General features: G+C 43.5%; 2 protein-coding genes across 4 annotated transcripts; one reads left to right on the forward strand and one right to left on the reverse strand.

Annotated features, from left to right (window-relative positions):
• Positions 1 to 310: 310 nt before the first annotated feature.
• Positions 311 to 9915, reverse strand: MRPL10 (mitochondrial ribosomal protein L10). Its single transcript, XM_082197396.1, has 5 exons — positions 9763 to 9915; positions 7427 to 7596; positions 4583 to 4747; positions 3441 to 3585; positions 311 to 951 (listed from the first exon to the last, which is right to left on the reverse strand). The coding sequence occupies exons 1-5, from the start codon at positions 9803 to 9805 to the stop codon at positions 704 to 706; spliced, it is 771 nt and encodes a 256-aa protein (XP_082053522.1). The 5' UTR covers positions 9806 to 9915; the 3' UTR covers positions 311 to 703.
• Positions 9916 to 10233: 318 nt separating this feature from the next.
• Positions 10234 to 17813, forward strand: LRRC46 (leucine rich repeat containing 46). 3 transcript variants are annotated; one of them, XM_082197379.1, is made up of 8 exons: positions 10234 to 10831; positions 13288 to 13366; positions 13472 to 13580; positions 13847 to 13893; positions 14499 to 14608; positions 15268 to 15388; positions 15891 to 16042; positions 17354 to 17813. In XM_082197379.1, the coding sequence occupies exons 1-8, from the start codon at positions 10819 to 10821 to the stop codon at positions 17734 to 17736; spliced, it is 1014 nt and encodes a 337-aa protein (XP_082053505.1). In that variant the 5' UTR covers positions 10234 to 10818; the 3' UTR covers positions 17737 to 17813. The 3 variants fall into 3 exon arrangements, with proteins under 3 accessions (XP_082053505.1, XP_082053507.1, XP_082053506.1); XM_082197381.1 differs by having other exon boundaries at positions 10555 to 10831; positions 15319 to 15388; XM_082197380.1 differs by lacking the exon at positions 10234 to 10831 and adding an exon at positions 11713 to 11856 and having other exon boundaries at positions 13286 to 13366.
• The last annotated feature ends 569 nt before the right edge of the window (positions 17814 to 18382 follow it).

Genomic DNA, 18382 nt, shown 5'->3' on the forward strand with positions numbered 1-18382 from the left:
AGTATTACACAATACATTACATAAATAACATTTCATTATCACCCATTCCCCCTCCCAAAACAATACAACAAGCACATCTTGTAAGCAAGCATTTCTATTAACCATTAAGGGGTATTCTTGCTGGAAGAGCAAGTGGACATTTTCATCCGCTCTGGAGTGCCTCAAAAGCAACTGACTAGAGTTACACCCTATTAATAAAATGTGCATGCATTGAGTTCACAGAACTCCTATTTGGTTTCACAGATTATATTCAGTGCACTGCTTACCTTCATCCCAGTTGTAGCCCAACACAGTAAGACACACACAGCAGGATGCTTAAAAATATTTAATAATATTACAACAGTGAGCATGTGACATAATTTTTTAGGAAGCTGTACCAGAGAGATGAACATTAGGCTGCATTTAACATTTTGCCTCTCTATTTATCAGCCTGCAAAGTCTGTTTTAATTGATAATAAACTTCTATCGGGATGCTTTCACGCTTGCTAAATCAACGAGAGTTGTGAATCACGTACTGCCTCAATATACAGATGGAAATCTGCATTCCAGCATATACCTCGTTCATGATCTGGTCCTCATTCCCAAATCCACTTGATATACAAAATTCAGCCATCCAACTTTGCCCAACCCAGGATACAAACATGCCAACAAACAGAATACAAGTTGTGCCTGAAGCAATGAGCAGAAATGGGAAGAAAGTTCATCAAAGAGCTTCTGACTTGTCCAGAGTCCCTGTCTCCTTTGCTTCAACTGATTCACAGTTCTGCTGTTTGACATACTGGTCCAGCAAGGAAGTCAAGTGAACAGGGCCGCGTTGTAGAAGTGTGCTAGTCTGGGATGTCATGAGAGAGAGGGCACCCACGACCTCCCCTTGGGCAGTCACCATGGACGGCAGTTTGGCATAGTTTGTGAAACCTTGTTTGCTTAGGATGGTGTTGTCAACACAAGCTCCTGGAAGGATGAGAAAATAGGCACCATCAGTAACATTCAGAAGTACTAAAAGTAAAAAAGGGATGACAGATATCAGTCATAATATAGATATGGAAGCTTGGGAACGATTGTGGAACATAGATATAAAATTTACAGCATGTTATAGTTTAAGAGAAAATTACTGTATTTTTCCGTGTATAAGACTAGGTATTTTTCTGTGAAAATCATGATAGAAAAAGGGGGTCGTCTTATACATGGATAGTGCCATAGGGCGGACGTTTGATTGGTTGCTACCACTGCCATCAGTGACTATTGTGCGTGTTATTGGTTGCTGCGTCAGTGGATGGTGTTGATTGGCTGACGCTGCGGCAACAGGGTGGGTGATTGTCAGCTTCTGCCAGTGAGAGGACAGAGGAGAGTTGGATTTTGCAATGCCAGCAGGTGAACTATTTTTAGCAATTCCCCCTAAAAAAAACCTCAACAACTCTCTGTGTCATCTCCCCCCATTTTCTTAAATTTGAGCCCCCAAAATAGGGGGCATCTTATATATGGGGGAGTCTTATAGACGGAAAAGTACAGTATATGAAAATGATATATCGTTTGTATCTAACACCAAGTAAACTGGCAAAAATGTATAAATCTAAATCAAACAAATGTTGGAAATGTAAACAGAAAGAGGTTCTTTTCATCATATGTGGTGGTCTTGTAGTAAGGTTAAAGATTACTGGGAAATGATATATAATGAATTGAAAAGGATGTTCAAAATAACTTTTTGAACTACCTAGATTGTATAGTAATTTATTTACGTATGCTTCTACAGCAGCAAGAATGTTACTTGTCCGAAAGTGTAAAGAAGCAGAAGTCCCAGAAAAGGAAGGATGGATACAAAAACTTACGGAATATGCAGAAATGGCAAAACTTACTGGAAGAATAAGAAATCAAGATAACAAACTTTTTATAAAAGAATGGAAATGGTTCATTGAATATTTACAGATAAATTGTAAACAGATAAAAACAATAGCATGATTATTTTAATAACCTGAAGTTTTATAAGAGTATATATTTACAGTAGATAATTAAATGAGCGAGTTAAATGAACTTGGATATGCAGAAGGTATTAAAAAACAAATTTAAGGAACCGCAGAAAGGGGGGGGGGGAGAAGGAACTCAAATTTCGAAATGTTCAATTGATTGTAAATCTAATGAAATGTAAAAATTTGAAAAGTATAAATAAAAAACTTTTAAAAAGTGATTTGGAAGAGGGTTGCCAAATCAAAACTTTATAGTACTGGTTGTAGATTGAATAGTGTTTTTTTTAAAAGGACAATCATTTTTAAAAGGAGACATAGGGTTGTATCCGAAGACGTCCTACTCAAAGGAGGTGCACTGAAATTCATGGACTAACCTGGAATAATGGTGTGCTGAGTCTCGGTACCCAGGCAGACACAGCTGGGTTAGCACACGGCATTCAAGTTCATGCACCCGAGTCTCAGTTTTTACCCACCTCTTCTTTCCAAAGAACTTTGCGTGTTTCCCAAGTGGTCTCACATCCAGGCAATTTGCAGGGCCAGGTTCCCTTAGCATTCTATGGTCTCTCCCTGTAGCTCTATGTTCACCGGTTTCCTCTGTTATCAAGAGCCTTTCCTTCATTGCTGCCTGACTCACCCCTCTGCCATCCACGCTTGTTGTTGCTGGCACCCCCCAGTTGATTTCTATCCCCAACTCCTATCTTGTTAGCTGAATACAGATGATATACTCTCTTCCGAACTTAAAAATGGAAAGCGTAATGCTGGTGGTCAACAGAAGAGGTTTAAAGACTCTCTCAAGGCAAATCTAAAAAAAAATGTAGTATAAACTCAGACAACTGGGAAACACTGGCCTGTGAGCGCTCCAATTGGAGAACTGCCTTTACCAAAGGTGTCATGGACTTTGAAGGTGCTTGAACTCAGGACGAAAGGGCGAAATGTGCTAAGAGGAAGGCACGCTTGACAAACCCTCAACGGGATCAAGTCCTGCCTGGAAACCTATGTCCCCACTGTGGAAGGATGTGTGGATCTAGAATTGGCCTCCACAATCACTTACACACTCACTATTAAAACTGTGTTCATGGAAGACAATCTTACTCGGCTACGAGCAATTGCCAAAGATAAGCCTTTTGAATAGGGACTGCGCCACAACTGCCTTTTGTATTCACTTTGATGCTTAAAACTATTTAATAATATTACAAAAGTCAGCATGTGACGTAATCTTTTAGGAAGTTATAGTACAGAGATGAGCATTAGGCTGCATTTGCCTCTCTATTTACCAGCCTGTGAAGTCTGTTTTAATTGATAATAAAATTCCATTGGGATGCTTCGATGCTTGCTAAATCAACAAGAGTTGTGAATCAAGTACTGCCTCAATATCCAGATGGAAATCTGCATTCCAGCATACCTCAACTCATGACCTGGTTGTCATTTCTGAATCCATTTGATAACACAGAATTTAGCTATCCATCTTTCAACATTTACCTAGGAGATTGATCTGTGGCACACCCCTCAGGACTCGCAGCATTTCCTGTGCCCTCGTTTCCGGACTCATCAGTAGGAGGTTGCGCCCCACAAAGAGAGGGAGGAGATTCTTATATTTGGATTCCGAAAGAAAGGGTATCATGACCTGGAAAGGTGAAGCAAAGAACCAAATAAACATGGGGACAATACCTGCTGAACCGGGGCAGGACTCCGGTTTTGATTTACAAGTCAAGAAATAAGAGTTAAGTGAATACAGATAATATAAGTAGTATAATGAGTATTATTGGAAGTTATATATTTTAATTTGTCATGTAAGTGTAATATATTGCATTTGTTTATGCTTGTTATTTCTATCTTTTCTTATTTCGTTGTTTTTATTCATTTGTATTGTTTTCTGTATTATATGTTATGTATTTCAAGTATATTTGTCTATGAAAATTAATAAAGATTTTCTTTTTAAAAAAAGAGTCAAGTGATGCTGTAACTACAAGCTCTCTTATTGTGTTGGAACTTGTAAAGGACCATGAAGGGTCTCTGGGTTGCGGTCTGGCACCACTAGCTATAAGGCAACCTTCAGTTGAAGGAAAGGCTGAATCTAGTTAGGGGGATATGGGGCAGAAAATACAGGAGACTGAGAGAAGTAGTTGGGCTAGTATACTGTAGGACTGGACTGAGCCAGCGGACTTATCAAACTCTAATGGCTATTTGATAAATTGCTGCTAGACATTGGGCAAGGGACGAGAAGCCCCTCTAGGGAATTTTGCCAGCCAAATCAAAATTTCCCCTTCACTCAAAATTCCTTGGATGTTGTTGTTTCTGAGCAGACGTCTCCAAAAGGGTCTCAAAATTTCACATGACAAAGCTTGCTGGAAATTGGTGCTTTCTAATGAAATGCCTAAGCAACAGCAGTTTCTGTTTATTTGCTGCCCAGATACAAAGTCCGTCAAGGTATCAATGAATACAGGCACCTCATGCAGCATTTTATATATCCAATACAGCAAATTTGCATGTCAAAGCTTAGCTCTGATTAAGTTTTGCTTTCACAGGATACGGAAAATTGCTTGGGGAAAAATGAGGCAACATGCTCTAAGGCACGTTGCCCTCTCTATTCCTAAAAAAGAACTGTTTGCATGTAACTGTACCTCATTGGGGAAGTATTTGACATGGATGTTGTACTTCCGCAGTCGATACCCCATGAGTACCATGTCATTTGCAGGAACTTGGTTGTACTGGCAGATAGCGATCATTTTACTCTCGTGGAATGCTTGTTCAACATCTCGACGCAACAGCTTCAGGTAGCCATTTTCCTGGGGAAGGCGAGAAATTTTGTTTGCTGCCATTAGATTTGGAAAGAGTGAAGAAGAAGAAGAAGAAGAAGAAGAAGAAGAAGAAGAAGAGTTTGGATTTGATATCCCGCTTTATCACTACCCGAAGGAGTCTCAAAGCGGCTAACAATCTCCTTTCCCTTCCTCCCCCACAACAAACACTCTGTGAGGTGTGTGGGGCTGAGAGACTTCAGAGAAGTGTGACTAGCCCAAGGTCACCCAGCAGCTGCATGTGGAGGAGCAGGGAATTGAACCCAGTTCACCAGATTACGAGTCCACCACTCTTAAGCACTACACCACACTGAAAAGCCACAAAGATGTAAATCCTGTGCTGCGAAAGGCAGGCAGAGTGCAGAGGTTTTGAGTTATCTCTGAAGGTAACATAAAGGTTCTGTTCAGTTGCAAATTGAACAGCAATACCAAGCAGTATACATGCCTGTTCAGAAATCAAATGAATTAGATTAAACTTGATTTAAATCAGTGGTTTAAATTGACATTGTGTTCCCGATGATTTAAGCAACTGATTTAGATCTACTTATCCTGCCCAGGGAGCAGGGCATTTCCATGCTCTGTGCATACCTAGTGAAGCATTAAAACCAAATGAAATGTTTTCATTGAAGCCTGAACTCCGTTAGAAAGTTTTCGTGCTATGAAGGTTTATCCCTGTGACTTCAAAGAATCACAGAGTTGGAAGGGACCCTGAGGGTCATCTAGTCCAACCCCCTGCAATGCAGGCATATGAAGCTGCCCCAGATGGGGATCGAACCTGCAACCTTGGCGTTATCAGCACTACACTCTTAACCAACTGAGCTATATCCAGGCTACACAGGCAACATGTGCAAAACCTGCTATAGTGATTATCACTCATTACTATTTATTTACTTCTGTACTGCAAACTCTTATAAAATATATACTTGTGAGTTACAGAAACCAAATTTAGAGTGATGAGCAGCCTTCCCTGTATCACATAGCAATGAGGAAAGTTTCAGTAATTGTTTGTCATAGGAGAGTGAATTCCATTAGGTAATAAGACACCTTTGCATTACTCTAAGCAGTTCCTTCAATTCAAGCCCTTAAAGAGGATTCTCTGCAAGTGAGTCCTTTTTCAAGGACTTCATTTTCCAGAACAACAATTCAATGACCTGCTTTGTGTACCTCCAATCCTTCACTTGGGGCAAACAGTTAAGAGCCAAAGTGACAAGGCTTGCCAATGATTCTGCCCACCAAGTCATCTTTCACAAGGGAGGAAAGGACTGAGGAGGAGGACTTGGCAGATCAGAGCATTTCTGTCTTCTAAGTTTCCAGGCATCGGCCACACAATGTCAATCCTATCTTCATTGTCACAAGAGCTGAAAATTTGTTTTAAAGAATATGAAAGCTGAGATTCTCAAGTCTGCACCCCGTAGCATAGCACCAAAGGCAATGGAAAGAAGGCAGTTGTTACAGCACTTCTGATAAACCATCAGCCTCCAATTCTGGTCAATCTCCTGCAGAAAACAGCTCTTTAGTTAGTGCAGTAGATACCAGTAATGCTTCTTGACATGGCGACAACATATTTATCTAAAATTTCTGTACTACATCTCTATTCCATAGGGCTCTGGTAGGTATAAAACCATGAAGGGGAAAAAACAGTTCGAATACATGCAAAAGATGCAAAAAAATAGTTTTAAAAGAAAAAACTACGCAACAAATTTTAATCTAACGAAACTAAACAACGTAGAGGAAAGATAGATGCTTAAGACCTAGATGCTAGTTAGAGACGCTCTATCGGGCAAGAACTTCTATAGGAAGAACTTCACTACATAGAAGGTTGTGGATCTACGAGCATGGCAATAATCAGAGTTTTCTCTGGTGACTTAAATATCATGGTGGAACATGACTGAAGATGCAGTTCCTGAATCAAGTTCTTTGGGGGCTTTTAGGTTAAAAGGAGCACACTGGAATTGGACTCAAAAGGTGTGTGTGTGTGTGTGTGTGTACACACACACACACACACACACACACACACTCGTACCTTGGATCCCAAACACCTTGCGAGTCGAAAGTTTTGGCTCCCAAACGCCACAAACCTGGAAATGAGTGTTCAGTTTGCAAACATTCTTTGGAACACAAACTTTTGACATGACTTCCATGGCTTCCAATTGGCTGCAGAAGCTTCCTGCAGCCAATTGGAAGCCGCACCTTGGTTTCCAAATGTTTGTCGAATGGACTTCTGGAACGGATTCTGTTCGACCTCTGAGGTACCACTGTGTGTGTTTGTGTATTTGTGTGTGTGTGTGCGCAGAGCTATATTGTTGAAAAACCTCAAAGCAGTTTACAGATAAAGCAATAAAATTATCACCAAAAGTTTACAACCGTAATTTAAAACATACAGAACATTAAAACCACGGCAAAGTAGACTAAAACAAATAAAACTGCCTAAAACTTTCTAAACGTCAGAGTAATAATGTCTTCAGCAGGCACTGAAAGGAATACAGGGAAGATTCAGGAAAAGAGCAGAACATCAAACATCATTTGCATTCAGAGTTCATAACAGCCCTGCTGCAATTGGCAAAAACACGGATAAAGAAGGGCAGAGAGCCTTCTCTATGATTTTGAGGGCTCTGCACCATAGAGTTTAGACAGTAACAATCAGCGCAGAAGGGTGTGTTGTGTTGTTACCTCTTCAACTTGTTTCACTTGGGGTTTGATGCACCTCTCTGGGATCAAGGGCTTTGGTGGGATGTATTTTGTCACCTCCATCAGCTTCTGACGCACAAAATGCATAGGTCTCCAATGGCGAGTGACGGCTTTGGAGCCATGGCGAATAAGCTGAAGGGTGGGCAGCCAGTCTGGAGCAATGGAAAAGCAGAACAATCAGAAAGGCTAGGCCCCCCAAGACACAACCCCCAAATGTAGGACATTCTGCGGCCTCTCATACTGTGTAATCCCATCCTTTCCAACCATAAAAAACTGAGCTAAGGGGAAGCATAGAATCCTAGTGTTCACTTCCTCAGGTGTTGCCACTCCACATACTAATCCACACATTCCAAGCTAGTGCTCCAGAAACAGGCAGCAACATTAATAGACACTTACAGAGTAGAAAGCTTTGTGACTCATGCAAGCCAGCTAAATTACAGATTACAGCAGAAGGCGGAAAAATTAAAGGCACAAAGAAGCATCCAAATGCTGTTCTACATATTTATAGTGTGCCTATAGTTAAAGTATTGCATGCAGCTCTGGTAACTCAGCATCAGAGATGAGCTGAAACAGGTTCAAAAGCACAATTTTGAATGTGTCTGCACACAGGAATTCTTAGCACAGCTTGAGTGGGGGGTTTACCAAATGTTAATGGCCTGGAGGGATAACAGTACAGTCTATTCCTAAGGTACCGTACTTTTCCGTATATAAGATGCCCCCATGTATAAGACGACATCTATACAGTGGTACCTTGGGACGCGAATGGGATCCATTCCGGAGCCCCGTTCGCATCCTGAAGCGAACGTAACCCATGTCTGCGCGTGTCATGTTTCGGCGCTTCTGCGCATGCGTGTGACATCATTTTGACGGTCTGCGCATGCGCACGGGGTGAAACCCGGAAGTAACGTGATCCATTACTTCCAGGTCGCCGCGGAGCGCAACCCGAATTTGCCTAACCCGAAGCGTATTCATCCCAAGGTATGACTACTGTATTAGAAAATAGGGGGGACTGAGCTTTTGGTGGGGGGGTTATTTGGGGTGGAATGCCAAAATTCACTCACCTGCCAGAACACAACACAACACACAACTGCTTGCGTTTCAGAAACCACCTATCAGCTGCCCGATCACCGCCATTAGCCCTCTCGATTGCCGCTGCAGTAGGCAACAGACAGCTGCCCTTGTCGCAGCAAGTGGGAGTATGATTGGTGGCCGCTGGTGGCAATCAGGCAGCTGATAGGTGGTTTCTGAGATGCGAACGGTTGTGTGCTGCGTTCTGGCGGGTGAGCGATTTTTGGCATTCCTCCCCAACAATCAAGTAGCCAATGCCGAAAATCGCTCAACCGCCGGAATGAAGCCCGAGCCCGAGATTTTAAGTGGCAATTGGCCCGTCGTCCCCACCCCAGCACTACCCGTATATAAGACGACCCTAAATTTTGAACCTCATTTTTCAGTCAAAAAAGCTCGTCTTATACATGGAAAAATACGGTAAATGTAAATTCTGAGTATATAATTTATAGCAAGGAACAAAGTGGTAAGGAACATTATTTTTGCTGTTATGGCATCAGAGGCACAAAGAATTTAGGACTGCCTCCCATTCATATTTTTTATAGACAGTTTGCATTTTGGGTGCCTCAGTAGGAAACCCAATACGGTCAGATTTTCTCCAGATTGTTACCATAGTCAACAAACATTCCAATGGCCAATAATACATTTCACAAGAATGACAAATGACAGATGATGCATTTTAAAAGACCGAACTAAATTTATTTTCTGCCAAAGATTCCTGCATTGCAGGGAGTTGGACTAGAGGACTCCATAATTCTATGATAGCGCAATCTGCATGCCCACCAACTTCACTTCCCCTTCAGTGCCAGACTGGGTAATTTCCCTTGCCACAACAAATTCGATCACGCATTTGTGGAAAGGCCAGGCTGGGTTGGGGTCGAAACCCGAATTTATGGGAACTTTGAGCCTAGCTCTCCCCACAAGAGTCCTTCGAGCGCTGCACGGGTTTAAAGAATCGATGCAGCTGCCTTTAGTTCTGCAACACCTTATTAGCCTTGAAATGAATGACTGGACAAGCCACAGTGTCTGTCCAATTAAGAAAAAAAAGACCACCCCAGAAATGCCACATGCTGGATCTCGGATGGTGGGGTGGGAAGAAAATTATTAAGATTCTGGATTTCAACAGGGCGAGATTTGGGCACTGAATCCCCACGAGGCTGAAGGGGAGAAAATGCAACGCGTGAAAGGGGCAGTTATTAGCAACCAGTAACTGCAGGAGAACCAAACTTCTCCAACATCGATCTTGCCCTTACCGGTTTTGCAAAACCTTTTGCACCAGCGAGTAACAGCAGCCATCTTGAGGGGTGTGCGGCGAACAGAAGCCGAGCATTATGGGATGGGAAGCATAGCTCCTCCTTGGGTGTGCGGTGGGGAGCTTTAAAGGAGAAGGAACCTGTTTTCCCCCCTTATGAAGTCTGACAAATAAACAGAAACCTCCTGGCTATTAGCAACGGGTTGCGCGCTCTCCTTCTGCTCCACAATGGTTTCATAGAAGCTAAAGGCGGATGTTTTTGTTTCCCAGCAGCCCTCGCTTGTTGTTGCTAAGGGAAAACTTCACGACCTCCTCCATCAACCCCACTAAATGCGCCAAGCTGTTGCTTCTAAACAAAAATAAAATCTCACCGAGACCCCCGCCCCGTCTCTCGCTACAGCTGAGACCCTTCCTCAAGACCCCCCACTCCAGGTGTGCTTAAGGCGTCCTTCGGAGTGGGGTGCCCCCTCTCCTCAAGATGCAACTCGGAAGACCCTCTTCTCAAGCCTTTGAGGCTTTGCAAAGGATGCCCCGCAAGCCGCCTAACATCCCTCAGGAGAAACATACCCCAATGCATGCACTTTCCTTGCTAGGCAGAATCCTGCTGCAAGCTCTTGCCCGAAAGGGCACTGCGCCACCCCCCAAAAAAATCACCCTCCTCTCTCCCCTCCCGCAGTTGCCGCACGGCCACTTTCAAGGGAAGACCACGGAAGCCTTCCACGCCTTCCTAAAGGGAATCCCACAACACCCTCTCTGCCTGTTGCTGAGGAGATCCCGCGACTTCCCACCCGTTGCTAGGCAACCTCCAAGCTGCTGCTCCTGCTGCCAAGGCCGTTTCTCCCCTACCCGCTCCCAGGGCTTGTTGCCAGGACGACCTTCACACTAGTTCCGAACGGTTGCTATGGAGATTTCCAAACTGTAGCTGCTTCAGGTTCCCTTCCTCTCCGCCTCACAGCACCACAAATTCCCAGGGTGCCTCACACTCAGCATAGATAGGCCTGTTGCATTGCTGGGAGTGGTGTGGTCAAGGTATCCCGGCTGGTGACCCTTTCCATCAATGATGTCAGGAGGTGAGTAATAGTGCCTGAAGGTGCCTTAACCCCTAAGTGGGGCTGGTTCTCTGTGTGTTATATGTACAGGTACATTTTGTTCTTTAGTCGTTTAGTCGTGTCTGGCTCTTTGTGACCCCATGGACCAGAGCACGCCAGTCACTCCTGTCTTCCACTGCCTCCCGCAGTTTGGTCAAACTCATGCTGGTAGCTTCGAGAACACTGTCCAACCATCTCATCCTCTGTCGTCCCCTTCTCCTTGTGCCCTCCATCTTTCCCAACATCAGAGTCTTTTCCAGGGAGTCTTCTCTTCTCATGAGGTGGCCAAAGTATTGGAGCCTCAGCTTCAGGATCTGTCCTTCCAGGGAGCACTCAGGGCTGATTTCCTTAAGAATGGAAAGGTTTGATCTTCTTGCAGTCCATGGGACTCTCAAGAGTCTCCTCCAGCACCATAATTCAAAAGCTTCAATTCTTTGGCAATCAGTCTTCTTTATGGTCCAGCTCTCACTTCCATACATCACTAATGGGAAAAACTATATGGACCTTTGTTGGCAAGGTGATGTCTCTGCTTTTTAAGATGCTGTCTAGCTTTGTCATCGCTTTTCTCCCAAGAAGCAGGCGTCTTTTAATTTTATGGCTGCTGTCACCACCTGCAGTGATCATAGAGCCCAAGAAAGTAAAATCTCTCACTGCCTTCATTTCTTCCCCTTCTATTTGCCAGGAGGTGATGGGACCAGTGGCCATGATCTTGGTTTTTTTGATGTTGAGCTTCACACCATATTTTGCTCTCTCCTCTTTCACCCTCATTTAGAGGTTTTTTAATTCCTCCTTACTTTCAACCATCAAAGTTGTGTCATCTGCATAACTGATGTTGTTGATATTTCTTCCGGCAGTCTTCATTCTGGCTTAGGATTCATCCAGTCCAGCCTTTCACATGATGAATTCTACATAGACACCCACAACTATATCTGTGTAGGATTGGCTTTTGGGGAGGAGGAGAAATTCAGCTGGTGGAAAACTTCCTTTGTCAACATTATGGGCACTCCAGCTACTCTCCTGTGCCAATTGCTCTTAATAATTTGTTAGATCTTATTTGCTTTCCATTATAAATATGAAACAAGTTTGCATGTAAGAGCTAATGCACAAAACTAGTTGAACTTGAAAATTAGAATCCTTTTGATTGATTGTGCATTGTATTATAGGGCTATTATTATTATTATTATTAATTTCTATCCCACATTATATTTTTAAGGGGAAAAACCTCAAAGCAGTTTACAACTTACATTAAAATGTCAAATAAAACAATCCACAGTACAGAAGAAAGTCAAATATAAAGCATACATTTGAAGCAATGCAATTACTGTAATGGGAAACAAAAATGTTGTTTTGAAGATTTCAAAAGAAAACATTACAAAGGCGGTCAAGTGAAAAATGCACATTTAACACAGCAAAGCTAACAAATAAATTAATAATAACATTTCAAAAGAAAACATTACTAAAGAAATTAAAATATAAAATGCACATTTAAAATGGCATAATTAACAAGAGACTAAGAATTTCCCAGGCATAGAATGTATCTGCTGCTGTTGCTGCCAATCTTCCAAATCATGGTTCATGATTGGCAGTGGCTGTGGAAGTTCAGTCCTTTTTGAGACAGTGGAAACATTTGGAATTTTAAGAAAGCGTCATGGGCGCCAGTCACAATATGGCTGCCATGGGAGCATGGGATAGCACAAAATGGCTGAGACAGGACTACAGAATGGTGGAGACATGTCAGCCTACACCAACCACTGCTGCATTTGCTCAGAGAACAGGTCTTGCAACGTTCCTCTGTTCAGAGGAGAAAGGAAGATGGTTGTTCAGTCTTGCCAACCAATGGAGGGGTGTGCTGATGTCAGTTTTTCTGGTTCTTTTTTAAAATGAGAATATGCAGGCATAACTAATCAATATTAAGTGTCGGAATATACAAATATGCACTCAGTCTCTTCCTTAAAACCATATAAATGTAGTCAGAGCCTTGATGGATCACATCAAAGTCCACTTACGTAAGCTTCCTTAGCAGAAGCCCAGCAACCAGCAGGTGTCAGGTGATCCACCAAAAAAAGGACTAGTCCCAACACTGAACTGCAAATTATGTTCTGCCCATCCCTGCATAGCGTTGCCATGTGTCCTCTTTTTCCAGGACACGTCCTCTTTTCATGGGTAGAGTCGTCATAGCGAGCCATATTTAAATGTAGAAGTCGGCAGATGTGTTCTCTTTTTTGCTCTTCAAAATAGGGCAACCCTACAGCATCATGAAGTCAATGAATAGGAATCGATTTGAGCCTTTAGAAGACAGGCTTGTTTTTTTATTACTACCCTTGGTCTAATACGGCACTTCAAGTGAATTGTTAGCTAAACATCACCTGGCTTTGTGATCTAAAGGGAATTCCAGTGGTTTTGCTTTCAGATAACTCACAGAAGTTATCTCCCCATAGGAGGAGTGAGTATGACGAAATCCCTCATTGCTCAGAGGAACCTGAACATTCCAGTGGAGAAAGAGTCCCCAGAGACTATGTAAGTATCTTATGCATTGAGCTTTCATTCAGATGGTGATAATATTCAGGGCTGGAAGGAAAGGAGATGAGGGGCTGATTTCTGATAAACTTCTCTTCCTTTTAGATCCCAAGCCTTGGCTTCTCTTCATACCCTCAGGCTAGACAGAGAGAGAATTAGCTGCATCACAAATCTGCAAGGTTTAGAGCAGGTCCACAGCCTCTACCTGCAACAGGTAAAATATATCACCACACTGTTCACTGCCATGGTACAACAACATTCTCTTGGAAAGAGAGAGCCCTGTCAAAGCCTGGTCAGTTAGGGGAGAAGCATCCCAGGAGAAAGGTATCCGCCCAAGTTCAAGGACATTGTGAAAAAGTTTGGTTGTGTGTTGAAGCAGTACTGAACCCAGAACACAGGCAGAAAAAATTGCTTGTGTGTGCATTCCTGGGCTCCATTATTCAGAGGTTCTGAAGCTGATTAATGTTAATTTCATTTTAGAACCAAATAGAGAAAATTGAGAACTTGAGCTGCTTTCCAAACTTGACGTAAGTAAAATTACTTGTTTTCCCAACATTATACAGTGGAACCTCAGAAGCCAAACGCCTGTTAACTTAAACGTTTTGGCTCCTGAACAATCGAAAACCAAAAGTGATTGTTTTTGAATGATTTTCAGAAGCCCAACGTCTGGTTCAGCTTCCACATTCAACGCACATTTAAAGCACTTGGCTTCTCCAAAATGTGCATTAAATGTTCTTTAAGTGTATGACATGGACCTGCCCAGACAGGTAAGAGGTATTATTCACACCATAAAGAGAATATAGGCTAAAGGCCTTCTCTCTGGTGTGCTGGATTTTGTTGTGGAGGGGTTATTTTTATGCTTCCATCATCAGGAGCAAAGGTACAGGGAGTTTTAATTGTGAGGAGCAGAAGTGCATTGCTAATTTTAAACCAATGCAGGGAATAAAGGAGAGTGAAGGGAAAAGAGGCTGGCTGCATCTGGCTTTGAGAGTTGCATCACAACTCTTTCCTGCTGTCCAGTGAGAAGTAAATGACGGCTTCAGTGTGCAGTTCCCCTTCTCTAGAAGGCAGAGTCATCTTTGGTCTCCTGGATCTCACCACCTCCTCCTATTGTGTTCTCACGCAACTGCAGTTTTCTGACACTAGCCGGGAACCGCATTAGCCAAGTGGAGAACCTCCAGAGTCTCCTGAAGCTGCAGTTTCTGGATCTCTCACAGAACCGCATTGAAACACTGGACACAGGTACAGCTTTTCCTACACTCGGCTTCACCACCTGCAGTACTCTCTTGTGGACTATCAAGTCTCCTGGGATCCATTGTGGAAAACAACTCACCCATCGGTCTACTCTGATGGGTATTAAGACTAAATCAAACAGGCCGGCTGCTTATCCAGCCAATTTGACTAATAAAACACTGGGCTAGGAGTACTCGGTGCATAAGTATCAAAACAAAACAAAACCCCTCTTGAAATCCAGAACCTGCCAACTCAAATTCTCTTGTGCAGGTGAATTTCCCACTGAGTTGACAAATCAGATCTGTTTGCCACCCTTATTTTAGCCTCAGAAGCTAGTACAGTGGTACTTTGGTTCTCAAACTTAATCCATTCCGGAAGTCCACTCGACTCTCAGAACGTTCAGAAACCAAGGCGTGGCTTCCAATTGGCTGCAGGTGCTTCCTGAGCTCAAGCGGAAGCCGCGTTAGATGTTTGGCTTCTGAAAAGTGTTCAAAACCCAAAATACTTACTTCTGGGTTTTTGGCGTTCGGGAGCAGATTTGTTCGTCAACTAAGCCGTTCGAGGACCAAGGTTTGACTGTACCAGAAAGGCAGCTGCCCCATGTAAAAAAAGGAGCTCATCCCCCATTTTTTGCTTCATGTGCTAAACTTGAATAATCCTGTATCCAGTTTGCATTTATTCCCATCAGCTTCCCCGATTCTGCCTAACTTTCTGTACAGATGAGCTGCCCCGGAGCCTCGTGATCCTTGACCTGACAGGAAACGAATGCACTAAGGAGAACAGCTACAGGTAAAGCCAAGAATCGATCCCCGCTCCTGCATAATATCCCACCCAATAGCTTTAGGCATGTGCATCATGCCCATGTAGAACCCACAGGTGAGGGATGAAGAATGCAACCCCCCCCATCCGGTTCCCTGTGTTGGCATACCAGCCCCATCTCTGGGACCTGCCAGCCTGTTGCCTGGGCATCCTGCAGGAATGGAGGTTTCCATGCACAGTACCATAGGAAAAAGTCAAGGGAAGGATCAGATTGGATGGGAGATGTGGGAAGTGGTGGCAGGGCTTTCGAAGAAACAACAGCATGGCTTCTAGCAGCTATTGGGGGGGGCGGGGAGGCCTCTGTGTCCGATTCTTCATTCAAGTGCCAAAGAAACGGATGCATCCAGGAAGCTTGCCTCTTCTTTAGCAACTGTTCCCACCTCACTAGGGGGCTGCCATGGGCTTTGAAGATGGGAGTTGTTTTGTTTGACGCCCAGCTTGAGAACTCTTGCTTCCTTCTGGCCCTCCCAAGGGAGCGCGTGTTGGCAGCTCTGCCCCATCTGAAAGAACTGGATACGCAGGCTGTTCCCAATCAGAAAGACACTGAAGAGGAGGAGGAGGGCAGTTCAGAAGACAGCGACGAGGATTGGTCTGATCTCGCTATACCTCTGAGCGTAGGAAAAGGTACCCCCAAAGTTTCCAGGCCAGGTTTTAGGTGTTAGGAACATTGGGGACCCAGGACCTTCTTTGCGTGGTTCCTCTTCCACGTGAGGTCTGGAGGGTGGCAACACGAGAACGGGCCTTTTCTTAGTTGGAAATAACTTGCAGATAACTAATTGGCTTAGGATTTTATACAAGTTAAGTGATGAATCAATTTGTATAATTTCAAAATGAAATGACTGTAAGATGTTAAAGCTAAAGGTAAATTTTATAAGAACTGTGATTTGGAAAACCGTTAAATGGATATGCATGGAAATTCAACCAAGGGAAAGCGAGGAAGTCACTTAACAATGTTAATAAGTATAAGTTTTAAGAAGATTATGATTTGTGTTTGTCTTTGTGAAAATTAATTTTAAAAAATGGGGAGGGGGAGAGAATGGGCGTTTTCTGCAGTGGCTCCCCGTTTGTGGAATGCTCTCCCCAGGGAAGCTTGCTTGGCACATTCATTACCGAACTTTAGGTACCAGGCGAAAATGTTCCTCTTTTCCCAGGCCTTTGGCTGTTTAATATTCTACAGCCTTTTAAATGTGTTTGTGGGAGGGGAGGGGGGGCTATTGTTTTGTTGGTTTCAACAAAATAAATGTTTTTATCTGGTGAATAAATAAAATGTTTTCATCTTGTGAACCGCCCTGAGATTTTTGGCGGACTGTATATAAATCTAATAAATAAGATGCTATGTGTAAGTTTATAAAGCAGTTTATTAACAGTCGTTACATTTATACACAATATTTCACTTCTCTCTGTTATGGAGCTCTACGTAGCATTTCCAGAGGGTCTTCCCATTTATGGACTGACCAGACCCAGCACTCCATAGCTTCAGCAGAGCAGCTGCCTCATGTCCCTGGGATAATTAAGTGCAGAACATTTGAGTGACTCTCCAACTTCCTGCCTGAGCTGGTTCCAAGGCCAAAAGGGCTGTCGTTCCAGTGATGCACACTAGTCAAAAACTTGTGGGGTTCCACTAGTCATCCCCACATAAAGGAACACTCTGTGCCCATTCCTAGAGGCAGCAGCTGCTGACACAGAGCTCCCTGCTCCTAAAGAGCAATTGTCTTCAGGATGATGCAGACTCCATGTCATTGCAAATAATTTATATTATTTTGGCCAAGAGTGCACACACTGTTGCCCTTAAAAAAAAATCCCCTGGGAAGTCATAGATTCCCGCTGCACATTTGCTGAGAATGGACAGCAGGAAAAGGAATTGGTGGGGAGGCATTTATCTAGTGCCAGACACAGCGGGCCTGCTTTTTTACTTATATCCTCTTCATTTGGCAGACTTCTTTGCCGACCTCCGTGAGGAGTTAAGAGCCCACTCAGCCCAGCGGAGGGAGGAGGAAGCGAGGGAATACGAAGACCGCTTGGAGGAGCTGAGGCAGATGCAGAATCTGAGAGAACTGGTGTTCAACACAACTGAAAGGCCGCCCTGGCCATTTGGTGTACCGGAAATAATATCCGCAGCCCCAGAGGGGAGCGTGCTCCAAAGTGAATATCACCACCACCCTCCTTCCAACCTTTCGAAAACGGCAAACCCAACACCCAAAAAGGAGTCAAGAGCCTCAAAGGGGAAGGCTGTCGGCTCAAGTCCAACTCAGCTGAAAGCTTCAAAGGGAGAGGGGTCTGGTGTAACGAAAACCACAAGTAAAGGTGTAAAGAAATGATTAGTGCATCGTTTTGCTTTTCGTTTATAATTTCTACTTTATTCTGTCACACAAATACAATACTTCCTTGAATCTAATCAGCAGATGGGTCGTTATCCATCTTTTAAGTGTGGAGGGGCATGGCAAGGAGACAGAAAACTGACAAAGGCCCTCTGCTGAAACCTTTAGGCAGTACTTCCTCTAAGTGAAGGGTGCAAGCGGCGAAGCCAGCTGCAGGGTTACTCAGGCCAGTGGGGTTTGCTCCTTCCCAAGGACACGCAGAAAGGCTTTTTTGTGCCTGTTGAAATTCTGACCTACTTGATGAAAACCGGCTTACCTGTGAAAACTATTCCTGGGAAGTATAGAGTTATGAGGCAGCTCAGAATTCCTTGTTAGGAGTTTGGAGCTGCCTAAAACTTGGCGAGGAAACAAAATAACGATGCAGGTCTGAAACCTTGCATTTGCCTTTTAAAGGCAATTTGCGTCATCTCCCCAGAGTGCAGGTTCAGATTAATCATAGATTTGCACCATCAAACCTCTTGAAAGGTTTGGGACGGGATATTTGTTTAGAAGGCAGCTCCATCCCAAATCATCTCAGCAACTGAGAACAGTGGTAAGGCTGAGGATACAGAGCTTGAAAAATAAATAAATCAGGATTGCAGCATCC

This window comes from Podarcis vaucheri (genome assembly GCF_965113315.1).
Source record: "Podarcis vaucheri genome assembly, chromosome: 13".
Taxonomy (NCBI): Eukaryota; Metazoa; Chordata; class Lepidosauria; order Squamata; family Lacertidae; genus Podarcis; species Podarcis vaucheri.